At 38.5% G+C, this 24,248-nt stretch overlaps 2 protein-coding genes across 2 annotated transcripts in view; both read right to left on the bottom strand.

The window, feature by feature from the left end:
- The window catches only part of HTR2C (5-hydroxytryptamine receptor 2C), a 295,033-nt gene that overhangs the window by 94,885 nt on the left and 175,900 nt on the right, over positions 1–24,248 (bottom strand). The window lies entirely within an intron of this gene.
- Positions 22,639–23,936, bottom strand: LOC125092168 (COUP transcription factor 2-like). Its single transcript, XM_047716536.1, has one exon. It carries the CDS (start codon positions 23,863–23,865, stop codon positions 22,639–22,641), a length of 1,227 nt encoding a protein of 408 aa, XP_047572492.1. The 5' UTR covers positions 23,866–23,936.

Below are 24,248 nucleotides of genomic sequence, written 5' to 3' on the forward strand. Positions count from 1 at the left end.
TGTCCTCTTTCTTTTAGATGAATTGAACTATTTGGCCACATTCCTAACGTTCGACCTTTTTTATCATTTGTTCCCTGGATGGTCATCAGCTTCTTTTTTTCTTTCTCACAAACAGACAAACCTTCCTCTTGGGATAAAAGCATTTATAAAAGCTAAAGGTAAAGGGCTTAAAGCATAGGAAAAACTTGTAGTCTGGATTTTAGATTTGGATGTCTTTAGTAGATGGTAGTCCAAAGTATGAAAGTGGAATGTTTTGCCTGGGGAAAAAAATGTAGGGGAAGCAGACACCAGACCAAGAACTTTGATAGCTTTTTGAATTACTTTCTGCCTCAAATTTATGTTACTGCAACAAGTCCCTGGAAATGTCAGTGGAAGGTTCTCAAAGGACCACTAGCATAGAATGTTGTTGGACAAAAGCCTAGACTCCTTGTCATTTGAGACCATTTAAAATTGATCAGCATTCTACAGGCTTCTGGTGCAAGCAGTCATTTAAAAAGTTTAAAACTTTTTCTTTTTTAAGATTTTAGTTATTTATTTGACAGAGAGAGATCACAAGCAGACAGAGAGGCAGGCAGGCAGAGAGAGAGAGAGGGAAGCAGGCTCCCTGCCGAGCAGAGAGCCCGATGCGGGACTCGATCCCAGGACCCCGAGATCATGACCTGAGCCGAAGGCAGCGGCTTAACCCACTGAGCCACCAGGCGCCCAAAAGTTTAAAACTTTTAAAACTTTTTAATTTAAAAAAAAAAAGTTTAAAACTGGGGCGCCTGGGTGGCTCAGTGGGTTAAAGCCTCTGCCTTCGGCTCAGGTCATGATCCCAGAGTCCTGGGATCCAGCCCCGCATCGGGCTCTCTGCTCCGCAGGGACCCTGCTTCCCTTCCTCTCTCTCTCTCTGCCTGATTGTGATCTCTGTCTATCAAATGAATAAATTAAAAAAAATCTTAAAAAAAAGAAATCTCATAAATGGACCTCTTTTGAGATAAGGGGAATTCTTTGTTAATCTTTTACCTCATTGTACTACTACTTTCATTGAAAGACTCTTTGTGGCTTGGAAATGTGTCGAAATTTAAGAGAACTGCAATAGTCTTTTTTAAAATTATGATAATTCATTTGAATAAGTATATATTACTCACACATATATATTCAATCTGGTCTCTTGACAAAGTTCTTCCTATAGTTAGAACTTGTTGAAGTGGTAATAACTGTGCTCAAATGCTCGAATTCCGGGGTGCCTGGGTGGCTCAGTGGGTTAAAGCCTCTGCCTTCAGCTCAGGTCATGATCTCAGGGTCCAGGGATCGAGCCCCGCATTGGGCTCTTTGCTCAGCTGGGAGCCTGCTTCCCCCCCTCTCTCTGCCTGTCTCTCTGCCTACTTGTGATCTCTCTCTCTCTCTGTCAAATAAATAAATAAAATCTTTAAAAAAAATGCTCGAATTCCATCAGGGAGTCGATGTTCAACTTGGTAGGAACGGATTCATAAAATTAGAGAAACCTAAATAAAGTATGATTGATAGTGGGGGGGAGGGGGGCAAATATGTCACCTCAATTGTCAAAAACAGTGCAGAAATCCTACTTATGTTTGGAACTCAATTTACTACATCTATCTACAGTAAGAAATGACCTTGCATTCCTTTCTGTCCTTTGATTCCATGTACATTAATGCTTCCTTTTTCTTGGATGTATTGTTGATGAAAATTGGGGAAAATATGTATGATTCTGAGTGAAATCCCCACTGTGATCTAGGCAGGTATCTTCTACTTTTTAAACCTTTTTATATTCTTATATTTTTATTATTTGTTATTTTGTTATGTTAGTCATCATACAGTATGTCATTAGTTTTTGATGTAGTGTCCCAAGATTCACTGTTTGCGTGTAACACCCAGTGCTCCATGCAATCCATGCCCTCCTTAATACCCACCACCAGGCTCACACATCACCCTACCTCCTCCCCTCCAAAACCCTCAGTTTGTTTCTCAGAGTCCACGTCTCTCATGGTTTGTCTTCCCCTCCGATTTCTCCCAATTCACTTTTCCTTTCCTTCTCATAATGTCCTCCATGTTATTCCTTATGCTCCACAAGTAAGTGAAATCATAGGATAATTGACTTTCTCTGCTTGAATTATTTCACTCAGTATAATCTCCTCTAGACAGGTATCTTCAAATGCTTATTAGTTAAGGCTGTATGCCTAGGCAACGTAGAAAAGTCATAGATAAAAAATACACCAAAATAAAACTTGAGGAAAAAAATTGTAAATGTGGCTTTGGTAGTTGTGTTAATGTGTAGGTCTGCTCTTCCCCATTGCCTAATAAAGACTGCAGAATACTCTCTATTACCTAATATGGTCTCTCTAAGTTCTCTCACTGCTGCCTTACCTTCCCCACCGCTTGCCAGGCTGCCTTGAGTCCCTCTGTGACTAATACGAGTGGATACACCCACACTGAAAGGTCTATGGAGTCCTATCCAACAAGATGCAATTTGTGCACACAGAATACATCTCACAAGACGTGAGTTACTTCAGTGATGAGGGCCAAATAAACCACTATAAAAGCTTGCTCCTGGGGAGCCTGTGTGGCTTATTTGGTTAAATGTCAGTCTCTTCATTTTGACTCAGGTCATGATCTTGGGGAGTTGTGAGATGGATCCCCATATCAGGCTCCCCGCTGAGTGGGGAGTCTGCTTGGGATTCTCTCTCTCTCCCTTTCTCTTTGTCCCTCCCCCTCCCTTTCTTTCAAATAAATACATAAATATTTTTTAAAAACTTCCTCCTATGGAATAGGCCAGAATGTAATACATAATTGATAATATTCTGGATTAATTTCTTGCCAGATTGGTCTCTTGTCAGTCACAAAGGCTACAACTACACTTTAAAGTTCTGCTAGTAACATCTGTATTTATATAAGTGTTGCAGTAACATGTAGACCATTTTGAGCTTCTTACTGGCTACTGATGTCTGGGATGTATATTTGGCATCATATGTTAGTAAAATAAAGACACTAAATACACATATATATGTGTGTGTGTGTGTGTGTATATGTATATATATATACATATATATACATATATGTATATATGTATATATACATGTAGCTAAAAATACCAAAGAAATAAATGCTAATTTTTATATTTTCCATCAGTCTGGAGTGTGCTCAGTGCTCAGGGTCAACCCAATGCCATGAATTACTTCTGGGGCATAGAAAGTCCTCCAGTTATGATGACTTGAGAAGTCTGGAGAAAATGTATAAAGAATGAGTATGCATATGGTCAGGAGAATAAAGGGCACAGCATAGGGAATACAGTCAATGATATTGTAATAGTGTTGTATGGGCACAGTATAAGGTACAGAGATGTTGAATCACTATGTTGTACAGCTGAAATTCATGTAACATGGTGTGTCAACTGTACTCAAAAATTTTTTGGAAAAAGAATGGCTATGTATAAAAGACGGCTGCCATCAATCTTACTCTACTTGAATCCGGTGATCCTACAAAACTTATTTTTTCTAAGATCAAAATCTTTCACTTCAAAATTTTTAATGGGAAAAACACAGCATCCTATTGTCCAAACAATAAACTCCAAATTCTCTTGAATTTTTAAATTCAAGGTGCATTATTATAGTTTGACATCTGCCTATAGTTTCTAACTTCCCCTAACACCAACACACCCAGTATTCTTAGCACTCAGCACTAATATTCCTGGTCATATCATGTATCCTCACATTTTCATTCATTTTTGTGTCATTCCCACTGCTTGGAATGTCAAATCCTACTGCTTCTCTGACTGTCAAAATCCCAGTCATACTTTAAGAAGGTTCTCTAATGTCAACTCTCTCTCGGCAAGCATCTAGAATAGTGCCTCACTCACAGTAGACCCTACGTGAATATTATTCAAATGGATACATAAATAAACTGGCAAATAAGGCTTTTGAGTTGATACATTACTCTCAGAATTTTGTGTATACTTCTAATTCAGCATATATCAAATATTATCATAGTGGAATGTATATAATGTATAAATACATTTATAAATATAAGTATTTCTATATAAAGCATATATTTTTACATATAGTTATAAGCAGTTATATACGCTAATGTAAGTGTTCTGTAACACAAAGTGTCCTGCCTAATATTAACTTGTTGTTAAATGAGTGAATGCATCTACTGCTAAAGCCAAGTCTATAATACTTATTACTTTTCATTTAATGAGTTATTTATAAGTGTTTTAGATATTGAAAAGAGTTTATTTTTCTGTCCACTATGGTAGGAAAGTATATGTGCTAAAAACTTCAAATATCCTTTGAAAAAAGAAGAAGGAATCTTCTAATTCATTATTTTTATTTTTCAAAGGGGAGGAACTTTGAGTGACTACTGAACTTGTGGTTCATGACAACCATTTTTAACTCACAAGTGGTGACATAAACCATGCTAACAAATGCCTAAGAATTCATAATGTTTGCTTTATCTCATTGTTATTTGTTTAAATTTTATTTTATTTAGGTTCAGTTAATTAACAGATAGTGTGTTACTAGTTTCAGAGGTAGAGTTCAGTGATTCATCAGTTCCTCATTCCATCACGTGCCCTCCTTAATGCCCATCACCTGATGTCATTGTTATTTTATCATTCTGAGTGACATTCATTATTAGCAATCTGTGGCAGTGACTGCTTATCTAAAGAATACCATATTGATGAAGAAATTAGCACACTAAAACCAAAGTTTTGTATCCTTCACATTCATTAACAGTAACTTTGAGTTTCGAAAAAATGCCATTTGAGCTTGATACTGTCTAAATGACTTCTTCCCTGACCATTAATCCTTAGTTGCCCTCTCTCACCTCACATGACACTTATTATATATTTGTCACTTAGTCTAAACTGCTCTGCATTTTTTTTAAATCTCTTTCCATAAATATCAAGGGTAGGGATTATGTCTTCTATCTCTGTGCCTGAACATTTGAAGGAGAGAAGAATGAGGATAATAGGATGTTTTTGCTCCTCACTCTGTGGTGTTTTTAATAGCAAGTGAATAGTAAGAAACTGGTATGGTCAAAGTTTAAGTAAAATTTAAGTTGTATAGGGGCGCCTGGGTGGCTCAGTGGGTTAAACCTTTGCCTTTGGCTTAGGTCATGATCTCAGGGTCCTGGGACTGAGTGGAGCCTGCTTCCCCTGCTTTCTCTGACTGCCTCTCTGCCTACTTGTGATCGCTCTCTCTGTCAAGTAAATAAATAAAATTGAAAAAATTAAAGTTGTATAGATAACACTGTAATTTAGAATGGAGAGATAAATTTAAGTATAATTAATTCAGTGTTACACGGTACTGAGGATTTGAGCAATGCTCTCCTTTTGTGGGGGATATTATTATATTATACTATATTATATTATATTAATCATATCACTACATGCTGTGGAATGTTTTTGGAAATAACTATCAAAATACTTTATTCATTCATTAACTGCTTAACTGACAGCAGTTATTTCTAAACATTTTAGGAGTTTAGAAGTGTAAGGTAGATTTGTACAGCACAAAACAGGTTTTCTTTTTTTCAGTGCTAAGATAATACATTGTCTTTACTATGACCAACAACAGCATATTATAGTTTTTATGTGCTAACACCATCGCATATTTATCTTTTTGTGGAAAATATGATGGCTTTTTACTAATTTACTTAATTTTTTTACTTAATTGTAATCTGAAGAATATAAGCGCCATTTGAAATTTCTTTTTATGTAGACAACATACTCCAGGCCTGACACATCAGTCAAGACCATTAAGTTATGTATCTTTCTGCTCACATTCCCATTTAAAAATTATTAAATGGAACTGAAGACTTTAGTCATCAACAGTCTATGTCGAAATTCACACATGCTAGGAAAAGTAAAGAATTAGGTCATTTCCTGACATTAAAACCCCAAGCACTGTGAAGTGGCAAGATTAATTAGTTCCTGGCAGAATCAGTGGCTTTGGTTTTAAAGCAATGCAGTCTGGGTCGATGGTCAGACCCAGATATAGACTCCACTTCTGGCTCTCATACTACTTACCTTTGTGTTATTAAAATAATCAGTTAAAAAAAAATCAGTTAAGCTCACCAAACCTTAGTTTCCAAGTCTGTAAAATGAGGAAGCTGAGGTATTTGAATTTTAATGTCTTTTCTGGCTCTCAGACACTGGGTGTAAAACTAGTCATTGTCTTCCTAATTATCTGTGGAATATAGATATGTCCAGATCATTCTTTCACTCTCATTGAAATTTTATTAACAGGGCAGTGCTAACATGAATATTGTTCATCTACAGCAAGAATAGCTTTCAGACCTGTTCAAAATCATACGAAGGAAGCAAATAATCTTACCAAAATTTGGCTAACCATTTCCAGTAGATGCTTTTCTAAGACCACTGTTGTAGGACATGCATGCTGCAACACTTAAGCAAAGTTAATTTTACTATTGTGTCCCAATGGGACATTGTTTGCCCCCTTTCCCTAACTGATGATGGCTCTGTCCCCATATCCCAGGAATGATCCTTTTTCATACATACTCTTCTTTGCCTGCAGCCAGGTGCTCTAGTCATGAAAACAACCTCATTCCAGTCTGACTACGAGTATTTAGCTTGATTAATAGATATTGCCAGCTTCTCAAATGAGAATATATAAGGAACAATGTGTTCTTTTATTTATTTATTTATTTAAAAATTTTTGGAAGATTTTATTTACCCATTTGACAGAGATCACAAGTAGGCAGAGAGGCAGGCAGAGAGAGAGGAGGAAGCAGGTTCCCTGCTGAGCAGAGAGTGCAATGCGGGGCTCGATCCCAGGGCCCTGGGATCATGACCCAAGCTGAAGGCAGAGGCTTTAACCCACTGAGCCACCCAGGCACCCCCAATGTGTTCTTTTAAAGCCACTAACCCTATTTAATCCTAATAGCACAACAATTAATTTATTCTTTAATTCACTTAAGGGCAGGTAGTAACAATCTAGGGGTACTTTTGTGCCCATGGATGTTTAGTTGATAAACATAGTAGCTTAGATTAGAAACTCAAAGTGCAGCATTGCCCAATCCGGGAAACTAAACTCTTAAATAATTAGGAAACATATACTATGTTATTAGTTTCAGGGATAGAGTTTAAATTTTTAGAAATGCAAAAAAATAATAAAATAATTAGGAAACTCTATTAAAAATTATAAGAAAATTACATTGGACAGTCTTCACCAAAATTTACCTTAGGCCAACTACAGGTGAACTGGAGCTAAGAGGGCCACAATGTGACAAGAAAGAATGGTATAGTGGAAAGAGAAAAGGGTCAGGATGACACAGGATTTCTGGTTCCTGGGTTAACAATGACTTGTTTTACTATCGTAAGCATGTCGTCCTCTCTTGTTTTCAATGTAATGGAAAGAAAAAAAGGAATACTTGGGCAGGTGTTGTACCCAATTCATCACCGTACCTGATACCGGAGAAGAGTGATACTGTCTCCACTACCTACTTCTGTTTCACTGTGTCACTATCTACATCTTTGTGCCCCCGGTATAAAGGGCTGAAGGTCTGGAGTCTGACCGAGCTGGATTCTAATTTAAGCTCTACCACTCCTGAGCTAGGACAGTTTTTTAAATCTCTCTGATTCTCATTTTCTTCACTTTAAAAATGAAGTTAATTAGGGGCACCTAGGTGGCTTGGTCAGTTAAGGAATGGATCCTTCATTTAGGCTCAAGTCACGATCTCAGGGTCTTGAGATAGAGCCCCATGTTGGGCTGCATGCTGGGCATGGAGCCTGCTTAAGATTTTCTCTCTCCCTCTCCCTCTCACGCTCCCCCACCCTCTATCTCTCTCTAAAAATAAAGCGAAGTTGGGACGCCTGGGTGGCTCAGTTGGTTAAGCAGCTGCCTTTGGCTCAGGTCATGATCCCAGCATCCTGGGATCGAGTCCCATATCGGGCTCCTTGCTCGGCAGGGAGCCTGCTTCTCCCTCTGTCTCTGCCTGCCTCTCTGCCTACTTGTGATCTCTCCCTCTCTCTCTCTCTCTCTCTCTGACAAATAAATGAATAAAATCTTTAAAAAAATTATTAAAAATAAAGGGAAGCTAATTATATCCAACTTGCAGGGTCACAGCATTTAGTTATCGGTACAAATAATAATTAAACAAGAGGCCACATGTGAAAGCGCTTTTCAAATGTAAAGGTTTTTAATATGTAAGAGCATTAAGTAGTACACTTACGTTGCAGAATTTCCAGTTTTTTATCTATGATATTGTCACTGTCTTTAGAATTGCCAACCCTTGATTTCTCTACTTTTCTATTTTTATTATTCTTTTTTGATGTTTAATTCATACCCTTATCTTCTGAAACATTTAACGAAGAATGAAGAGACCCATAGAGGTAAGGGAAGAGTATGTGTATTTGGATTTGGAGAAGAGATGAACACCAAAGGCCTTCAGAATTCTTGGCCAGTGGTGAAATAATACTATTCTGTTTTTGATATATCTGCAAGTAGGCCTTAGAGGGATAAAAATTCAAGCTAGTCGGGGTGGATTTAAAGTATTGACCTATTATTGGTCTTACCAAAACAGCATAATTTTTTAAATAACTTGCCTAACTGAATTCTTTTTTTTTTAAAGATTTTATTTATTTATTTGAGAGAGAGACAGTGAGAGAGAGCATGAGCGAGGAGAAGGTCAGAGGGAGAAGCAGACTCCCCATGGAGCTAGGAGCCCGATGCGGGACTCGATCCCGGGACTCCGGGATCATGACCTGAGCCGAAGGCAGTCGTCCAACCAACTGAGCCACCCAGGTGTCCCGCCTAACTGAATTCTTATAAATAGCAACAAGTCATACTCAGGAATAAGACAATAATGAGAGTTTTCCTTCCAGATAGGCTATTACAACACAACACGTCTCTGCCTGCAGATTTGCAAAAACATAGAAGGAATTTACTTCTTCCCTGGAAACAGAAGATAGATGTTAGAGCCAGATTCAGTGAACCTTATCTTATTAGTATGGATTGTTTTAGAGACAACTCACATTTTTCTTAGCAGTGTTTCCAAGTACAATGGACATCCTCCCAAACAATTTAATGTGGACTGTTACCGGATGAAAGACACATTTTGTTGGAACACTCATCTAGTGAGCAGGTACAATTAACTAAAGACAAAATCCTAAGTGAGACAAGGGGGGTTTTGCATCCTCAGGTCACAGTACTTTCCATTCTTGTATACAAACATGGGGTGGTGAAAAGTGGGCACGGAAGGGAAGAAGCCAAGAATATTTAGTCTTAGGAAGGTGCGGAGGAGAGTAAAAGATTGCTTGTCTGGATAGGTGTCCTAAGCTGTTTGTTCTAAGTTATGTATATGTTTTAAGTTATTTATTTGTTCTATGTTATTTGGCCGAAATTGTTTCATTGGTTCCAAGTTGTTTGAAGAAGATATATTTCTTCTGCAAATCCAAGAAGTTTCCTGTGGTTTTTTTTATAACTAACACTTAAGCTTTGGGCAAATTGGAATTTTTACTGTGGCAAAAATGAGCAGATCAGACCTCTAGCATTTATTGTATCTCCCAGGTGTTTATAGCTACTTAATTTTAACAAAAACTCCCTTATTGTAAGTCAATATATTAAGATATCTTCCTGTGGAGGTATCCAAATTGATCTTTATAAGCTAGAAAGTATATTTCATCTTTTTTTTAAAAAAGATTTTATTTATTTATTTGACAAACAGAGATCACAAGTAGGCAGAGAGGCAGACAGAGAGGGAGGGAGGAAGCAGGCTCCACGCTGAGCAGAGAGTAATTTAGTCACGTAATGTGGGGCTCCATCCCAGGACCCTGGGATCATGACCTGAGCTGAAGGCAGAGGCTTTAACCTACTGAGCCACCCAGGCGCCCTGAAAGTATATCTCACCTTAAGAGGAAAACTGGAGAGAAAGAAACAAAAACAGCATGATCTCTAAGGCATTGAAATCCTACAATCCTGAACACCCGCCCCCCCCCCCCCCCCCCCCCCCCCCCCCCCCCCCGCCCCACACAGTGTTCTCAACTGAGAAATGAGAGCTCTCTGTCAGCACAACAAACAAGAAGAAAGATCTCTCCAGTCTGGAGCATGGATTGTTGGTTCCTGGTGAGTTGGTCTGTTTGATATGGGGTGGGAATAGCCTCTTAAATTTCAAAGAGGTGTGGCTAAACTAGACAATAAGTTAAGAAGGGCACATCTTTAGAATATAACCTGATTAGGTTCTGCTTCTTAAAAGAGACAGTCACACAGGTCATGATCCCAGGGTCCTGGGATTGAGCCCTGCATTGGGCTTTCTGCTCAGCAGGAAACTTACTTCTCCCTCCCATTCCCCCTGCTTGTGTTCCCTTTCGGGCTGTCTCTTTTTCTGTCAAATAAAATCTTTAAAAAATAAAAAAGAGATAGCCACAAATTAGTACAAACATGACAGGTGTTTATTATTGTTTGCCTCTATTATCATTTGTCTCATATATAAGCAACAAAGTACACCACTAGGAATAAGGGTTAGGTATTTGGGTTATGTAATTTTGAGGTTTGATACATTAGTGGGTCTGCCTTAAGGTTTTGTTAATTTCACATTGTTTTCTCATTTAGGGAGAAAGAAGTAAAGCATAGATTGAAATTGTCACAAACAGAAACCAAATACTAAAATCTAACACCATCAAGTACTCTTGTACAGGTGTCATTAACAAAGCACTGTGCATGTGTACACACACACACACACGTACTCCCTATCCCCTCTCACCATTTTACTTCACTTTACAGCACTAATTATGATTCAACTTTACATTTTACTCATTTATTTATTGTCCATCTCCTTCCAGGAATATACGTTTCATTTTAAATATTTTATTATGTTATGTTAGTCACCGTACAGTACATCTGTACTGTACGGTGTTTTTGATGTAGTGTTTTTGGTGTAGTGTTCCAAGATTCATAGTTTGCCTATAATACACAGGGCTCCCTGCAATACGTGCCCTCCTTAACATGTCTGTGATTTTCACTGTTCCAGCCACAGCGATGAGAAGAATGCCTGATGCAAAGTAGGTACTTAATTATGGGTTGTTTGAATGAGTGAATGGATGGATAGATAAATAAGCAAATGAAAAAAAAGTCTAATGGGTGATGAGCACCAGGTTTTATATGTAAGTGATGAATCACTCAATTCTACACCTGAAACCAGTATTACACTATATGTTAACTAAATGGAATTTAAGTTAAAACTTTTTAAAAAGTCTAAAGGGTTGTTTACTGATTTGCCTGTGTTCATGCACCACTCAGTAGTACAGTCAGACCCAGAACCCAGATCTCCTGGCTTTTAATCCCGTACTCTCTTATGCCATACTTTGTAGCTGATCACTAGAAGAGAAAGGTAAGTATGAAAATCCATAATAATTTCCTCCTACAGGAAGGTGGGAATGTGGAAATGCAGGTTGATGAATGCAATGAAAAGATCATTCTTTGAAGATTATTTGAAGACTAAAGACTTATATAGCAATTTTTTGCATCAAAAGTTAATTGTTGGGGCACCTGGGTGGCTCAGTGGGTTAAAGCCTCTGCCTTTGGCTCAGATCATGATCCCAGGGTCCTGGTATCCGAGCTGCATTGGGCTCTCTGCTCAGCAGGGAGCCTGCTTCTCCCCACCCCACTGCCTGCCTCTCTGCCTACTTGTGATCTCTGTCTGTCAAATAAATAAATAAAATCTTTTAAAAAATGTTACTTGTCCTTTTCAAAATCACAAAATTTGATGTAATCAAACCTGTCCCCGAAAATCCAGAGCATTTGAGCTGCATAGGTCTGATCGTCTTTGATGGCAGACGAAAGGAGTCCCAAGTCTCAATCACTGACAAACTGTGAGAAGGGGCCTGGCAAGAGGAGAGGAAAGGAGGATGGTCTAGGGTCACTACTTAACACTGGGGTCACTTGCCCTTTTTACCACCCAGCTCATACAGAGTGGGCCAACCCCTGCTCCTAGACACTCAAGATCTTGAAAAATGGAGCCACAATAAGATAAATCCTAATGAATGATCAGGGAAGCAACTGAGAGCTGAAGAGAATCTTCCCTGATTTCCAGAACTCCTTCCACCTCTAAAGGAGAGCCTGTAGGGGAAAGAAATCATGAGATCTCATAATACAAAGATGATACTCAAAATAATTTATAAACAGCACAGTCATTGAAATAAATAAGTGCATCAGTATAGAAATGAAAATTTTTTGTATATTTCTTTTTGTCCCTTGAATAAACCATTAATGATAAAACTAACACATGAAGACTCTGTAGCTTGCCAGTCAACTTCTAGTGAAGCATGTAGACATTGCTTGATATGATTTCTAAACTCTTTTGCAGCTCTGTCACACTAAAGGGAGCCCGCTGAGGCCCACATATTCTTCCTATTTTCATTATTTCGGTGTCTATTCTTTCAGAATGTTAGTTCTCTCTGCTGGTTATTTGAAGTAAGGTGGTAAACATGAAGTTTGTTGGGAAAAGACTTTTGAATATTTACATCTTTTTGTGGACCGACCAGAGGTCATTGAACATGATGACGTATCACCAAAATAAAACAATAGGCTTATGTTCACAAATCAAATCAAAATAAAGTCAAGTAAAAAAATAAAATAAAATCAGGACATAGGGGTGCCTGCGTGGCTCAGTGGGTTAAAGCCTCTGCTTTTGGCTCAGGTCATGATCCCAGGGGCCTGGGATGGAGCCCTGCATTGGGTTCTCTGCTCAGCAAGGAGTCTGCTCCCCCCTCCCTGCCTGCCTCTCTGCCTACTTGTGATCTCTGTCAAATAAATAAATAAAATCTTTAAAAAAAATCCTACTTATGGTATGGTCTTAGTCATCTAAGACACATTTATGCACAGACAATAAGAGAGGAACAAATACATTGTGGTACATGTGATGGAGATTTATGGTGGCAAGGTAACATTTGACTTTCTTTCCCCTTGTTTCCATAAATTATTGTCATATGCCTAAGTTATATATTCAATAGAAGATAAGAAACATACGTTTTCTATCCTAAGGACATTGATGAATGAAGGGATAGTGACAAGCCAGTGATGCATAGCTTAGAAGGTTATAGATGTTAAGTATCAGTATCTTCTAAAAGCCTCACTGTCAAATAATTTTTTTTTTTTAAAAATTGTGCAAATTTTCACTTTCCCCCTGCACTGGTTTCAATGAATATCTTTCTGTATGAAATTTTGGTCAAGAAGATCATAAAGCAAAATGACTCAGAAAATCATGCTGCTACTGTTATATGTCTGGATAACGACGGGTGGACCTTAGAAACTATCTTTCTAAAAGAAAGATCATGATATAGAACAGAGAGTCTTGAATTTTGAGGTACATCACAATCAGATCATAATGCAGATTCAAATGCCAGGTAGTTCTGAGGCAGATGGTCACATTCCAAGAACTGTGGCTACAATGAATGAGAATGACCATCTAAAAGCCACAGGCCCAGCTTAAGTATGAAAAACATGAACTGGTAAACTCCAGTCTCCAAAATCTCTTAGCCACCTTATAAGTATTTGCTCGAACCCACTATCTATGTTTATTTGTCTGCTTGTGTGTCTACTGTCTGGGGATTCTTTATAGGATTATAAGCTCCTTAAAGGTAAGGATAATGCTGGCTTAGTTTATCACTGTAAACCCAACATCCACTATAGATACCCAATAAATACTTGAATGAATGAATGAATTTACCACCTGTCTCAAAGTGACAAATACTGGAGAGAATCTGGCTCAAGTTTCCCACTTTTCTTTTTATTATTTAGACATGCCATGAAATTGTTATAAACTTTGCTGTGGGATAGAAGTTTTTCAATGCTTCCTGAGAAGAGAGGAAGAATTCGTTTTGTTTCTTCTACCCCATACTCTCCCTCCCTGAGATCAATTCAGTGGATTCGCTTTTCTTGAAGTGATTCTATCTTGTCTTTCTGTGAATCAAAGAAGGGGCTGAGAAAACATTTGTGGACTGTGTGAATTCTTGATGTGTTCATGTGCATATGTTTTGTGTAAGTATACATTCCCACACTTAGGCATATATCTATCTGTAAGTATTCACGAGCACATTCAGATTAATGTAATAGGACATTGATGAATGTGTTTGGCCACTTAATTTTTCTGCCAACCATATGATCACATCTGTAATGTGATTGAATTATTATTATATAATATGCAGCTCCATTTAGGGGTTTGGTTGATGTGTCCATGGTGCTGTTCATTGTCATGGTCAGAAAAGCCATATCTGTTCAGAATTCAAAATGTTCTCAACAATTTCCTCTTACTGCTACTGCTAGAAAATGATATTTATCATTTGGTTTGCTTATTTTAAAATTTCCAGACATTTCAGTAATGAACTGAGTAATCTTGATCAAAAGTATTTATATTATATTTTTTCCATGGTAAAACTGGTGATTGAGAAGAAATGCACAAAATACTCTTTTTTTGTGATTAAAGCTTCATGCAGTTCATTTAAATGCACACAAAATAAGGAGAAGAGTGTATTATATTGGTGGGAAGGCAAGGAGTGCTATATTTTAAATGGGAGAAAGGAAAGGGGCTAATCACTTTCTACTCTGTATCTCTAATATACTTGTATATTTTTTGAGTGCTTATTTTTCAATTTAACTTATAAAAGGAACTTTTATAAGTGAAATATCTGTTATCTATCTAATCATCTATCCACCTATCTTATATCCTATTACAAGAAATTCTCATGAAATAGAAAATTACTTTTTCTGTAATGAACTGGATCAACTCAAATGTTTCCAAACCTAAGTGTTTCATTGGCTGGGATTTGGAAAATTTTTCTTTTTGTAAAACATTTCGATGTCATGGTATTTTGGACTTTATTCCTTTACACATTTAATTTGATGTTTATGGGGGAGCCATACCATTAAACATATCCATATGGTAGGAAAGCAATTGCATTTCAAACTCATTACAAAGACAATAGAACAGGTAAGTAGAATAAGGCTTTAGAAGGACATAGAACTAAATATTCACATTTAGAATTATTCAGAAATTTCTTGAATACCCCAGGGTCTTTGATTATCCTGAAAAAGGACAGTGGGATCTTTGTTCCTAGATATCTTGAAGAATGGGACACACTAACTACATGTACTTATAGATTATATGGATACTTTTAAAGTTCTAACATAACTAAAAAACAAAAAAAAAAATGCAGACCACTCAATCACTTACTGTCTATTAAGAATAAACAGAGCAATTTATCTTATGCAAAATATTTTAGTGAAAATATAAGTACTTGGAGGCACAGACATAACTCAGCATTGTTCAAAAGACACTTTAAGGGCTTGTAGATAAATGTAAAAACTTGATAGAAAATACAATCCTTAGAATACTAAACATATTATTTTGTAATAGTAGTAGGCAATACTTAATATGCTGGTTATAAGCATATAAATGTGATTATATGTGCCAGGCACTCTTCTGGGTGCTTTATTATATTGGTTAGTCTTTAATCATGGGAGGTATGAACTATTATCAACCAAATAAAGGTGAGGAATCTGGAGTATATCTGAGCTACTTCCTCAGCCTCTAAACTCATACCTAAACACAAGAGGTTCTTTCTTTCTTATCAACATTGTCCTTGGTTGGTGTTGTGTTAGTATTTTCTACTTCTGTGGCCTCCTGCTCTGTAATTTCTCAGCTCAAAGCTCACTTTTTAAATTTTGAGAAGTTCCTTGGCATTTCTTATCTTATCACTTAAGATAACTTCTAATTAAGATCACTGGTAAATTATAATTACCGATAATTATTTTCTTGCTGAGAGAGGCCTGTAACAGGTTAGCGTCCTTTTTGGAATCAATTAAAAAAGAATTAATATTTTTAAAAGCTTCAATTTCCAGTGAGAAGCTGTATTGCTAGGAGGATCTGAGTCAACATTGTGTAGTGTGTGTACCTTCAGTTAATGAGAAACAGTGGGATACATGGTCCTCAGAAGTGTAAAATATAATGAAGCAAGAATCGTAATTCTCTTGTACAGTAACAAAATAACAACGGCACTAAAACATTTGGAATTCTGTGGCACACTTAGAATCTTAAGTAGTTTTCCATTTTAGTTGCCACAAAAGGGTAATAAGCTGTCTCAAAATCTTTTCCACAAAACTTTCCCTGGGCCAGAAGTCTGAAGGAAGTAATTTTCTTCTTGAGAACATGTCACTAAGGGGGAGGTCTCAGTTTTCTTAAGAACTGTAATTTTTCTAATGGTTCTTCTAAGAATAGACCATGGCAAGTGTACTTTGAGAAGACTGACATTAATAAAGTCATTTCCTTCCCAGACATTTAAGTGGCAAAATGAAAACTTGAATTTGAGATATAATAGCAACTTCCCCCAAAATATCTGTGACTTTGTCCTATCTGTACCTCATTTCATTGGAATTAGGAAGTGTTTATATTGACAAGCCATAAGATGTCATTAGAATCTGAAAATTATATGATTAATAAAGATTTACGATTAGTCTGAAGGTGGGGGCAAGGGAATGGAGGGGCAGGGACAGGGAATTAGTTTTGTCCTAGTTTTATTAATATTCTCATCCTCCGAACTGTTAGCTAAACACGAAATCTAGGGGCGCCTGGGTGGCTCAGTGGGTTAAAGCCTCTGCCTTCGGCTCAGGTCATGATCCCAGGGTCCTGGGATCGAGTCCCGAATCAGGCTCTCTGCTTGGCAGGGAGCCTGCTTCCTTCTCTCTCTCTGCCTGCCTCTCTGCCTACTTGTGATCTCTCTCTGTCAAATAAATAAATAAAATCTAAAAAAAAACCCCACAAAATATATAGAAAAATCAATTTCCTTCATATTCTGGGGGATATTTTGGGTATTTAAAATTTAGATCTGAGTGGCAGTTTAAGAGGGTACTGTAGGAAGATCCCTAATCCACCTCCTTCCACAGATACAACAAATCTACAGCTCCATATGGAAAAATTTCCTCTGAAAAAGACCCGAGGACTACCTTAACAAGCTGCTCCATAACAGAGGATAAAAAGGCCATATCAAGATGGGTAAGAGAGGCAGAGATGTGGTCTCAGCAAAGGCCCTACCTGTGGTGCTGCCCCCATAGTTGGGAGGGATCTCACAAATATGGAGATTCTCCTCGACTTAGGGATCTGTGCCCCACATCAGCCACCCTGACCCTGAGACCAACGCCAGAGAGATGAGCTCCAAAAATGTCTGGTTTTAAAAGCCAGGGGGCTGGGGGACCTGGGTGGCTTAGTCAGTTAAGCGTCTGCCTTCCACTTATGGATCAAGCCCTACGGTGGTGAGCAGGGAGCCTGTGTCTCCCTAGGTTCCTCCCCTCGCTTCTGCTTTCTCTCAAATAAATAAATAAAATCTTTTTTTTTTTTAAGCCATGGGGCTGTAGGAAACAGAGAGACTCCACTCTTAGAAGAGTTGTATACAGACTCATTCACCTAGGACCGAGAGCAAAAGCAACAGTCTGAAAAGCCATTAGACCATATGTAAAGAAGATTCACTTGCTAGTCTTGTAGTGCCTGCTGGAAGGGCAGGAAGCCAATGGAACTCTCTCCAGGGAACAGAAATGTTAGCGGAAGCCATTTTTTCACTCTCCCTCTAACTTGCTAGCCCCGGTGGTACTCGCTATGATCCTGCCTAAGACAGCCAGCAAGAGCACCACCCTCAGGCAGCACTCCACAGCCTCCCCTCAAAACAACTGGCCAGGGAGAGGGCCCTACCCCTAAGCACCACTCTGCCACAGCCTTTCCAAGGGGAATGCCCCTTGAGTGCCTGACTCTAGTAGCTAAGGGGAGTTACATTTTTGGGCCTTATAGTTCTGGAAAGATTGGAAAGGCAGTTCTTTGCAAGCTACCACCCCGAAGGTATTGCACAGACAGCATACTGAAACTTACCCCCAGTCTTCCCATGAAAAAGGCCTATCTACTTGATCTGGAGCTCCAGTCTGAGGGGTAGGCTCTAGGCTTACCACACGTCTAAAGGCTACAGAAGTGCTCTTAGGGAATGTAGGCTGGGGGATACCATCTTCGAGTTCTCACTTGGCCTCATTACAGCTCCCTGATACCTCTCAGAAAGGAGCTCATATACTAATCTAGTATGTGAGGGAGGGATCTCAATCAGCACCTAGTATCAGGCTATTATAGAAGTTATAATATTTTAAAATATTTATGCACCTGACATAGAAGGACCTAAATACACAGAGCAAATACTAATATACATAAAGGGAGAGAAATTGACAGTAATACAATAATAGTAGGGAACTTCAGTACTCCAATTGCATCAATGGATAGATCATCCAGACAGAAAAATACTATGGAAACATAAACCTTGAATTACATGTTAGACCAGATAAATAAATGTATATACATACATGTGTATATATATTTAATATTCCACTGAATAGCAGCCAAATACACATACTTCTCAAGTGCGCATGGAGCATTCTTCAAGATAGATCACGTTAGACCACAAAACAAGTCTCAATAAATTTAAGAAGACTAAAATCATATCAAGCGTCTTTTTCAACCACAAGGTATAAAACTAGAAATCAATTACAAGAAGAAAACCGGAAGGGGTGCCTGGGTGGCTCAGTGGGTTAAAGCCTCTGCCTTCAGCTCAGGTCATGATCCCAGGGTCCTGGGATTGAGCCCCACATCAGGCTCTCTGCTCAGCAGGGAGCCTGCTTCCTTCTCTCTCTGCCTGTCTCTCTGCCTACTTGTGAACTCTGTCTGTCAAATAAATAAATAAAATCTTAAAAAAAATCAGAGAAAGCTTTATTAAAAAAAAAAAAAAAGAAGGAAAACCGGAAAAACCACAAATACAACATGGATGACTCTAGAGGGCGTTATAACTGAAGTAAGCCAAACTTAGAAAGGCAAGTACCCTATAGTATCATGGATAAAGATGATGTCACTCGCGCACACGCACACACACACACACACACACACACACAGAGGAATATTACTCAGCCAAAAAAAAAGAATCAAAAAGTTCCATTTGGGGGTGCCTGGGTGGCTCAGTGGATTAAGCCTCTGCCTTCGGCTCAGGTCATGATCTCAGAGTCCTGGGATCAAGCCCCACATCGGGCTCTCTGCTCAGCGGGGAGCCTGCATCTCCCTCTCTGCCTGCCTCTCTGCCTACTTGTGATTTCTCTCTCTGTCAAATAAATAAAATAAAATCTTAAAAAAAAAAGTTCCATTTGCCACAACATGGATGAGCCTAGATAAAGCTAAGTGAAATACATCAGACAGAAAAAGACAAATACCATATGATTTCACTTATATGTGGAATCTAAAAAAACGAAATAAATGAACAAACAAAACAAAATACTGTGTGATTCCATTTATATGAAGTTTAGGAACAGGTATTTAACTATTGTGAAAGAAGTCAATATAGTGATTATCTCTTGGGGCATGATACTGCTTATTGATTAGGCTGTGGCATGAGACACTTAGGTTGCTAGTAACTGTATATTTCAATCTGGATGGTGGTTACACCTGGGTGTGTATATATGTGTGTTTAAAAAATTACTTATCTAGGGGCACCTGGGTGGCTCAGTGGGTTAAAGCCTCTGCCTTCAGTTCAGGTCATGATCCCAGGGTCCTGGGATCGAGCCCCACATTGGGCTCTCTGCGCAGCAGGGAGCCTGCTTCCTCCTCTCTCTTTGCCTGCCTCTCTGCCTACTTGTGATTTCTGTCAGTCAAATAAATAAATAAAATCTTAAAAAAAAAAGAAAATTACTTACCAAAAAATACATTAATGACCTATGCAATTAAGATTTTTGCACTTAACTGTATGAATGTTATACCTCAAAACAAAATAGTGCTCAACTAGAAATACAAAAAATCTAGTAGAATATAGATTTTATTTATTTATGTATTTGAGATAGAGAGAGTGAGCACATGAGAAGGGTGAGGGGCAGAAGGAGAGAGAGGAGGGAATCTCAAGCAGACTCTGCCCTGAGCCTGGAGCTGATATGGGGCTCAATCTCATGACCCTGAGATCATGACCCTGGATGAAATCAAGAGTTGGATGCTTAACCAGGCACCCCTAGTGGAATATAATAAGAAGATATAGAAAGAAAGAATATACAGTTATTTACAGATTTTAAAGAACTTTATTTTTGGAATAATTGCAGATATACAGAAAAGTTGCTAAAATAATAGAGTTAGCATATCTTCCCATCCAGTTTTTCACATTGTTCGTATCTTATATTGCCGTAATACATTTGTAAAAACCAATAAACAAATATTTGCATACTGAAACAAACAAATGGAGAAAAAAAATGAGCTCAAAATGGATAAAAAAACTTGAATGTAAGACCAGAAACCGTAAAACTTCTAGAAGAAAACATAAGTGGTAAGTTCCTGGACATTGGTCTAAGGGATATCATTTTGGATCTGAACTACAAAAGCAATGGCAACAAAAACAAAAATAAACACATGAGACTACCTTAAACTAAAAAGCTTCTGCACAGGAAAAGAAACCATCAACAAAATAAAAAAGCAACCTACTGAATAGGAAAAGATATTTCCAAATCATATATCCATTAAAGGCCTAATTTCCAAAATATTGAAAGAACTTCTATTACCCAACGCCAACAACAAAACCCCAAGAAATCTGATTTAAAAATAAGCAGAGGATCTGAATAGACATTTTCCCACAATCCACAGTAACATCCAGATGGCCAACAGGTGCATGAAAGGATGTTCAACATCACCCATCATCAGAGAAATATGAATATGCTTCAAAACTACAGTGAGATATCACTCATTAATTGTCAAAATAGCTATTATCAAAAAAAAAAAAACAAAAAATAAGTGTTGGTGAGGATGTGGGATCGTTATGTTGTACACACAAACCTAACATTATGTTATATCTCAATTATACTTCAATTTAAAAAATTTAGCTTTGATATATTTGTTTCTGCATGGAAAGAAAACTCTAGCTTTGAGAAATTAGAAAAAGGTACACATTTTAGACCAAAATTATGTGACCGTTTTATAACTTTCTTTTTCCAGATTATTTGACCTAATTCAATCTCTTATACTTAAGACGATTTCTCTAAAGCATCTGTAAACTTTTGATTCTTTTTTTCTATACCAACAGGTAGGTATTTCTGACCTGTGAAATCATAAAGAGATTTTTGTGACCAAATTGTTCATGACTTGCTTGTCACCCTCCCCTATCATCTACCTTCTTAAAATCCTAAAATACAATCCTGAGAAAAATTTCTCTGCATATATAAATTGATGCATTGTGTCTACTTATTTGCTTCCATGAAACTTTGGAAAGATCTTCCAAAATTGGTGGATTTGTGTGGTATGGAGTCCTCTGGAGGACCAGGTCAAGGGTAGATGGTTTACTTTCATTTGGGGTATAGGGTGGCCCAGAAAAAGACTATTTTTAAGACTTTAAATAAACAATACTTTAATTTCTGAGTACTTTCAATTTTTCTTGGAATATAACACTTGACCAAATAGTTCAGTTATTATAACTTTTACAGTATACTGAAATATGGTACTTAAGGAAAAAACCCTTCATTTAACAACAAATTGTAAACTCTGAGATACTAAATCAATCATGTTACCTATAAGTGCCAACACTGTTATTTCATCATGCCGATTTCAACCACATTTTTTAAAAAGGAGATAATGCCAATACTTATAATTGAAAGGATTTCTAAATATACAAATACAATAACAATTCAAGAGCTGAGTGGGACTCAATTCAAATGACAAAAGTTCACTTTTTATTCAAAACTACAGCAAGTGCCTTGGACACATTCCTTGCTGCCAATAAATCCCACAGTTCATTCTCTAAACTATTTTTAAAAATCTAGGTTAGTCATGGTGTCTTTTGAGGGGAGAGGCAGGGTAGGGGAAGCTAAGTGTTACATATAATTCCTGCAGTTCTCAAATTAAAGTGCTCAATTTCAGGTAAAATTTTTGGATACCCCTCATAAGTGTGCTTACATCTTCTTTGAGTTGCCTTTTAAGGCTTTATGTATTCTTAGGATATTGTCATGGACTCAGTTTTAATTCTTGCAGAACATATATTTTAAAGATACATAGCATTTAAGAAGCCAGGATTGTATCAAAACTTATTATAAAATCACAGAATAAACTGGTTTGAAACTAGAACAGGACAGAAAAGAACAGCTAGAGGTACATAGACAAAAGACAATTAATAATTTGGAAAAAAAAGAAAGACTTACTTTCTGCATTTTGCTAGTTTTCTTCCCATCTCTTTAAATGCACTTTTAGCAATATTTTTGAAAAATTTACCAAAAAACAGAGAGAGAGAGAAAGCTAATTTCCTTTTGATGCAAAAATAAGTAGCAGGCGGTTCTCACCAACACAGGAGTTGTTTTAGGTTTTTGTTTTTTCAGGTTTTTTTGTTTTGTTTTATTTTGTTTTTTTTTTGTTGTTGTTTCTGTTTTTTTTTTTTGTTTGTTTTTGTGGTTTTTTTTTGTATTCTGTAAACAGTCTTTTTTTTTTTTAACTCACAGTCCATTAAATTCTTTCCCTCTCTTCTTTTAGCAAACTTGTAACATATATCCTTTAACAGAAGGAATTTAAGCAAACAAACCAGTCTTTTCCTTTTCTCTCTGTTTCAGTTCCCCTTCTTATTTTGATTTATTTTTCGGGTGCCATATACAGCTAGTTAGGAATGTTACCTGACAGTAATATATCCCGGATGAGGCTTTTGATGGAGATTTTACCTACCAAATGAACAAAAAATAATTGCTCTATCACGGAGGAGGAGATTGTGCGGAGGGAAGGAAGGCGAAGCAAAAGCTTTCCAAATCTCATTGGTTGGTTGGAGTACTGGATTCTAACGTATTTCTCCAAAGCACACTGGGACTTTTCCTGCCAGCTTTCCACACTGGCTACATCAGAGAGACCAATGGCATCTGAAGTGAACAGGATTATGGCTTTGAGGCAGCTGTACTCGACGGGGTCGATGTATAGAGCTTTGAACTTCTCCATTTGCTCTTGAAAAATCTGTACCTGGTCCATAAAGATGGCCACCTGGTTGGAGGATGCCGGCGAGCCCTGTAAGCTGGTGGCAGCCAGGAACGGGAGGACATGGAGTGGCATGGAGCACTGCGCCCAGTTCACCATGAACAGGTCACACCAGGTGAGGCGAAGCAGGGCCACTTGGTCATCGATGGGCAGGTCAGGGAAGAAGGGTATTTTCCGGGCCCATTCAATGGCACCGAAGAGCACCCGGGCAGCCTGTTCACAAATGTTCTCAAGGGTCAAGACATCGTTGGGCTGCACGCACTGGCTGCCTGACCCGAACAGGGTATAGGGCTCGGCGTGGAGCAGCAGAGAAATATAATCAGACAGGTTAGTGTGGAAGCCGAGGGATTCCCTATTGGTCGGCACTTGCCCACGGGTTGGCTGGATGAGTGGTATCCTGTTCTTGTGCACTGCTTCTCTTTTCATACCCATGTCGACGCACTTTTTGAAGCGGCAGTACTGACACCGGTTGCGCTGGTGCTGGTCAATACGACAGTCTTTGTTGGCTTGACATGTGAAGTTCTGACTCTTCCCCACACTGCGCTTGAAAAAGCTCTTGCAGCCCTCGCATGTGAACTGGCCGTAGTGTTTGCCGCTTGACTTGGCCCCACATACCACGCAATCCTTACGCTGTTGCTGCTGCTGCTGCTGGTTGTCACCATTGAAGCCACCAAGGCTGCTCTGTTCGACAGCCACCGTTTCCGACGGTGTGATGACTGGGCCACCTTGGCTGGGTGTCTGTGGCAGGTACGGGGCGCTGGATGGCGGGCCTGGCTCCGGAATCACCTGCAAGACCGGGCTGCCCTCCAAGCTGGGGATCTCATCCTGGGGGTCGCTCCGAGTGTTGACCGCCGTTTCCATTTCTGTGGTGGCCGCGTTGGTATTTCCTGCTCCTCTGGCTGTGGATGATGGCGGCTTCTGATCTCTGGCTCCGGCGCACTGCCTTTTGTGTGTGCGACTGTGCGACAGGAAGTAGGAAGGCGCCCCCGGGTGGCTCAGGGGCTAGTTGGTTGAGGTTAGTTAGTTTTTCCTTTTTTGTTTCTTTTTTGCAAAGTTTTATCAATTTCTTGTCTGGACCGGTATATTTGTTTTGTTTCCCTCTGCTGGGCATTGTTGGTTTCGGGGGGCTTCCCACCAGGAACGGCAGGGTAAGTGCTGGGTGTGAGAGAGTGGGAGTGGAATATGGAGAGAGAGGGAGGGTAGGGAGAATTGCAAGTGGATTGTCTAGCTTCAAAACAGAAATA

Source organism: Lutra lutra, chromosome X (assembly GCF_902655055.1).
Source record: "Lutra lutra chromosome X, mLutLut1.2, whole genome shotgun sequence".
NCBI classification, from domain to species: Eukaryota; Metazoa; Chordata; class Mammalia; order Carnivora; family Mustelidae; genus Lutra; species Lutra lutra.

Bases quoted from the DNA above. Each gene is read 5' to 3' on its own strand.
- LOC125092168 (XM_047716536.1), bottom strand. From the start codon at position 23,865: ATGGAAACGGCGGTCAACACTCGGAGCGACCCCCAGGATGAGATCCCC.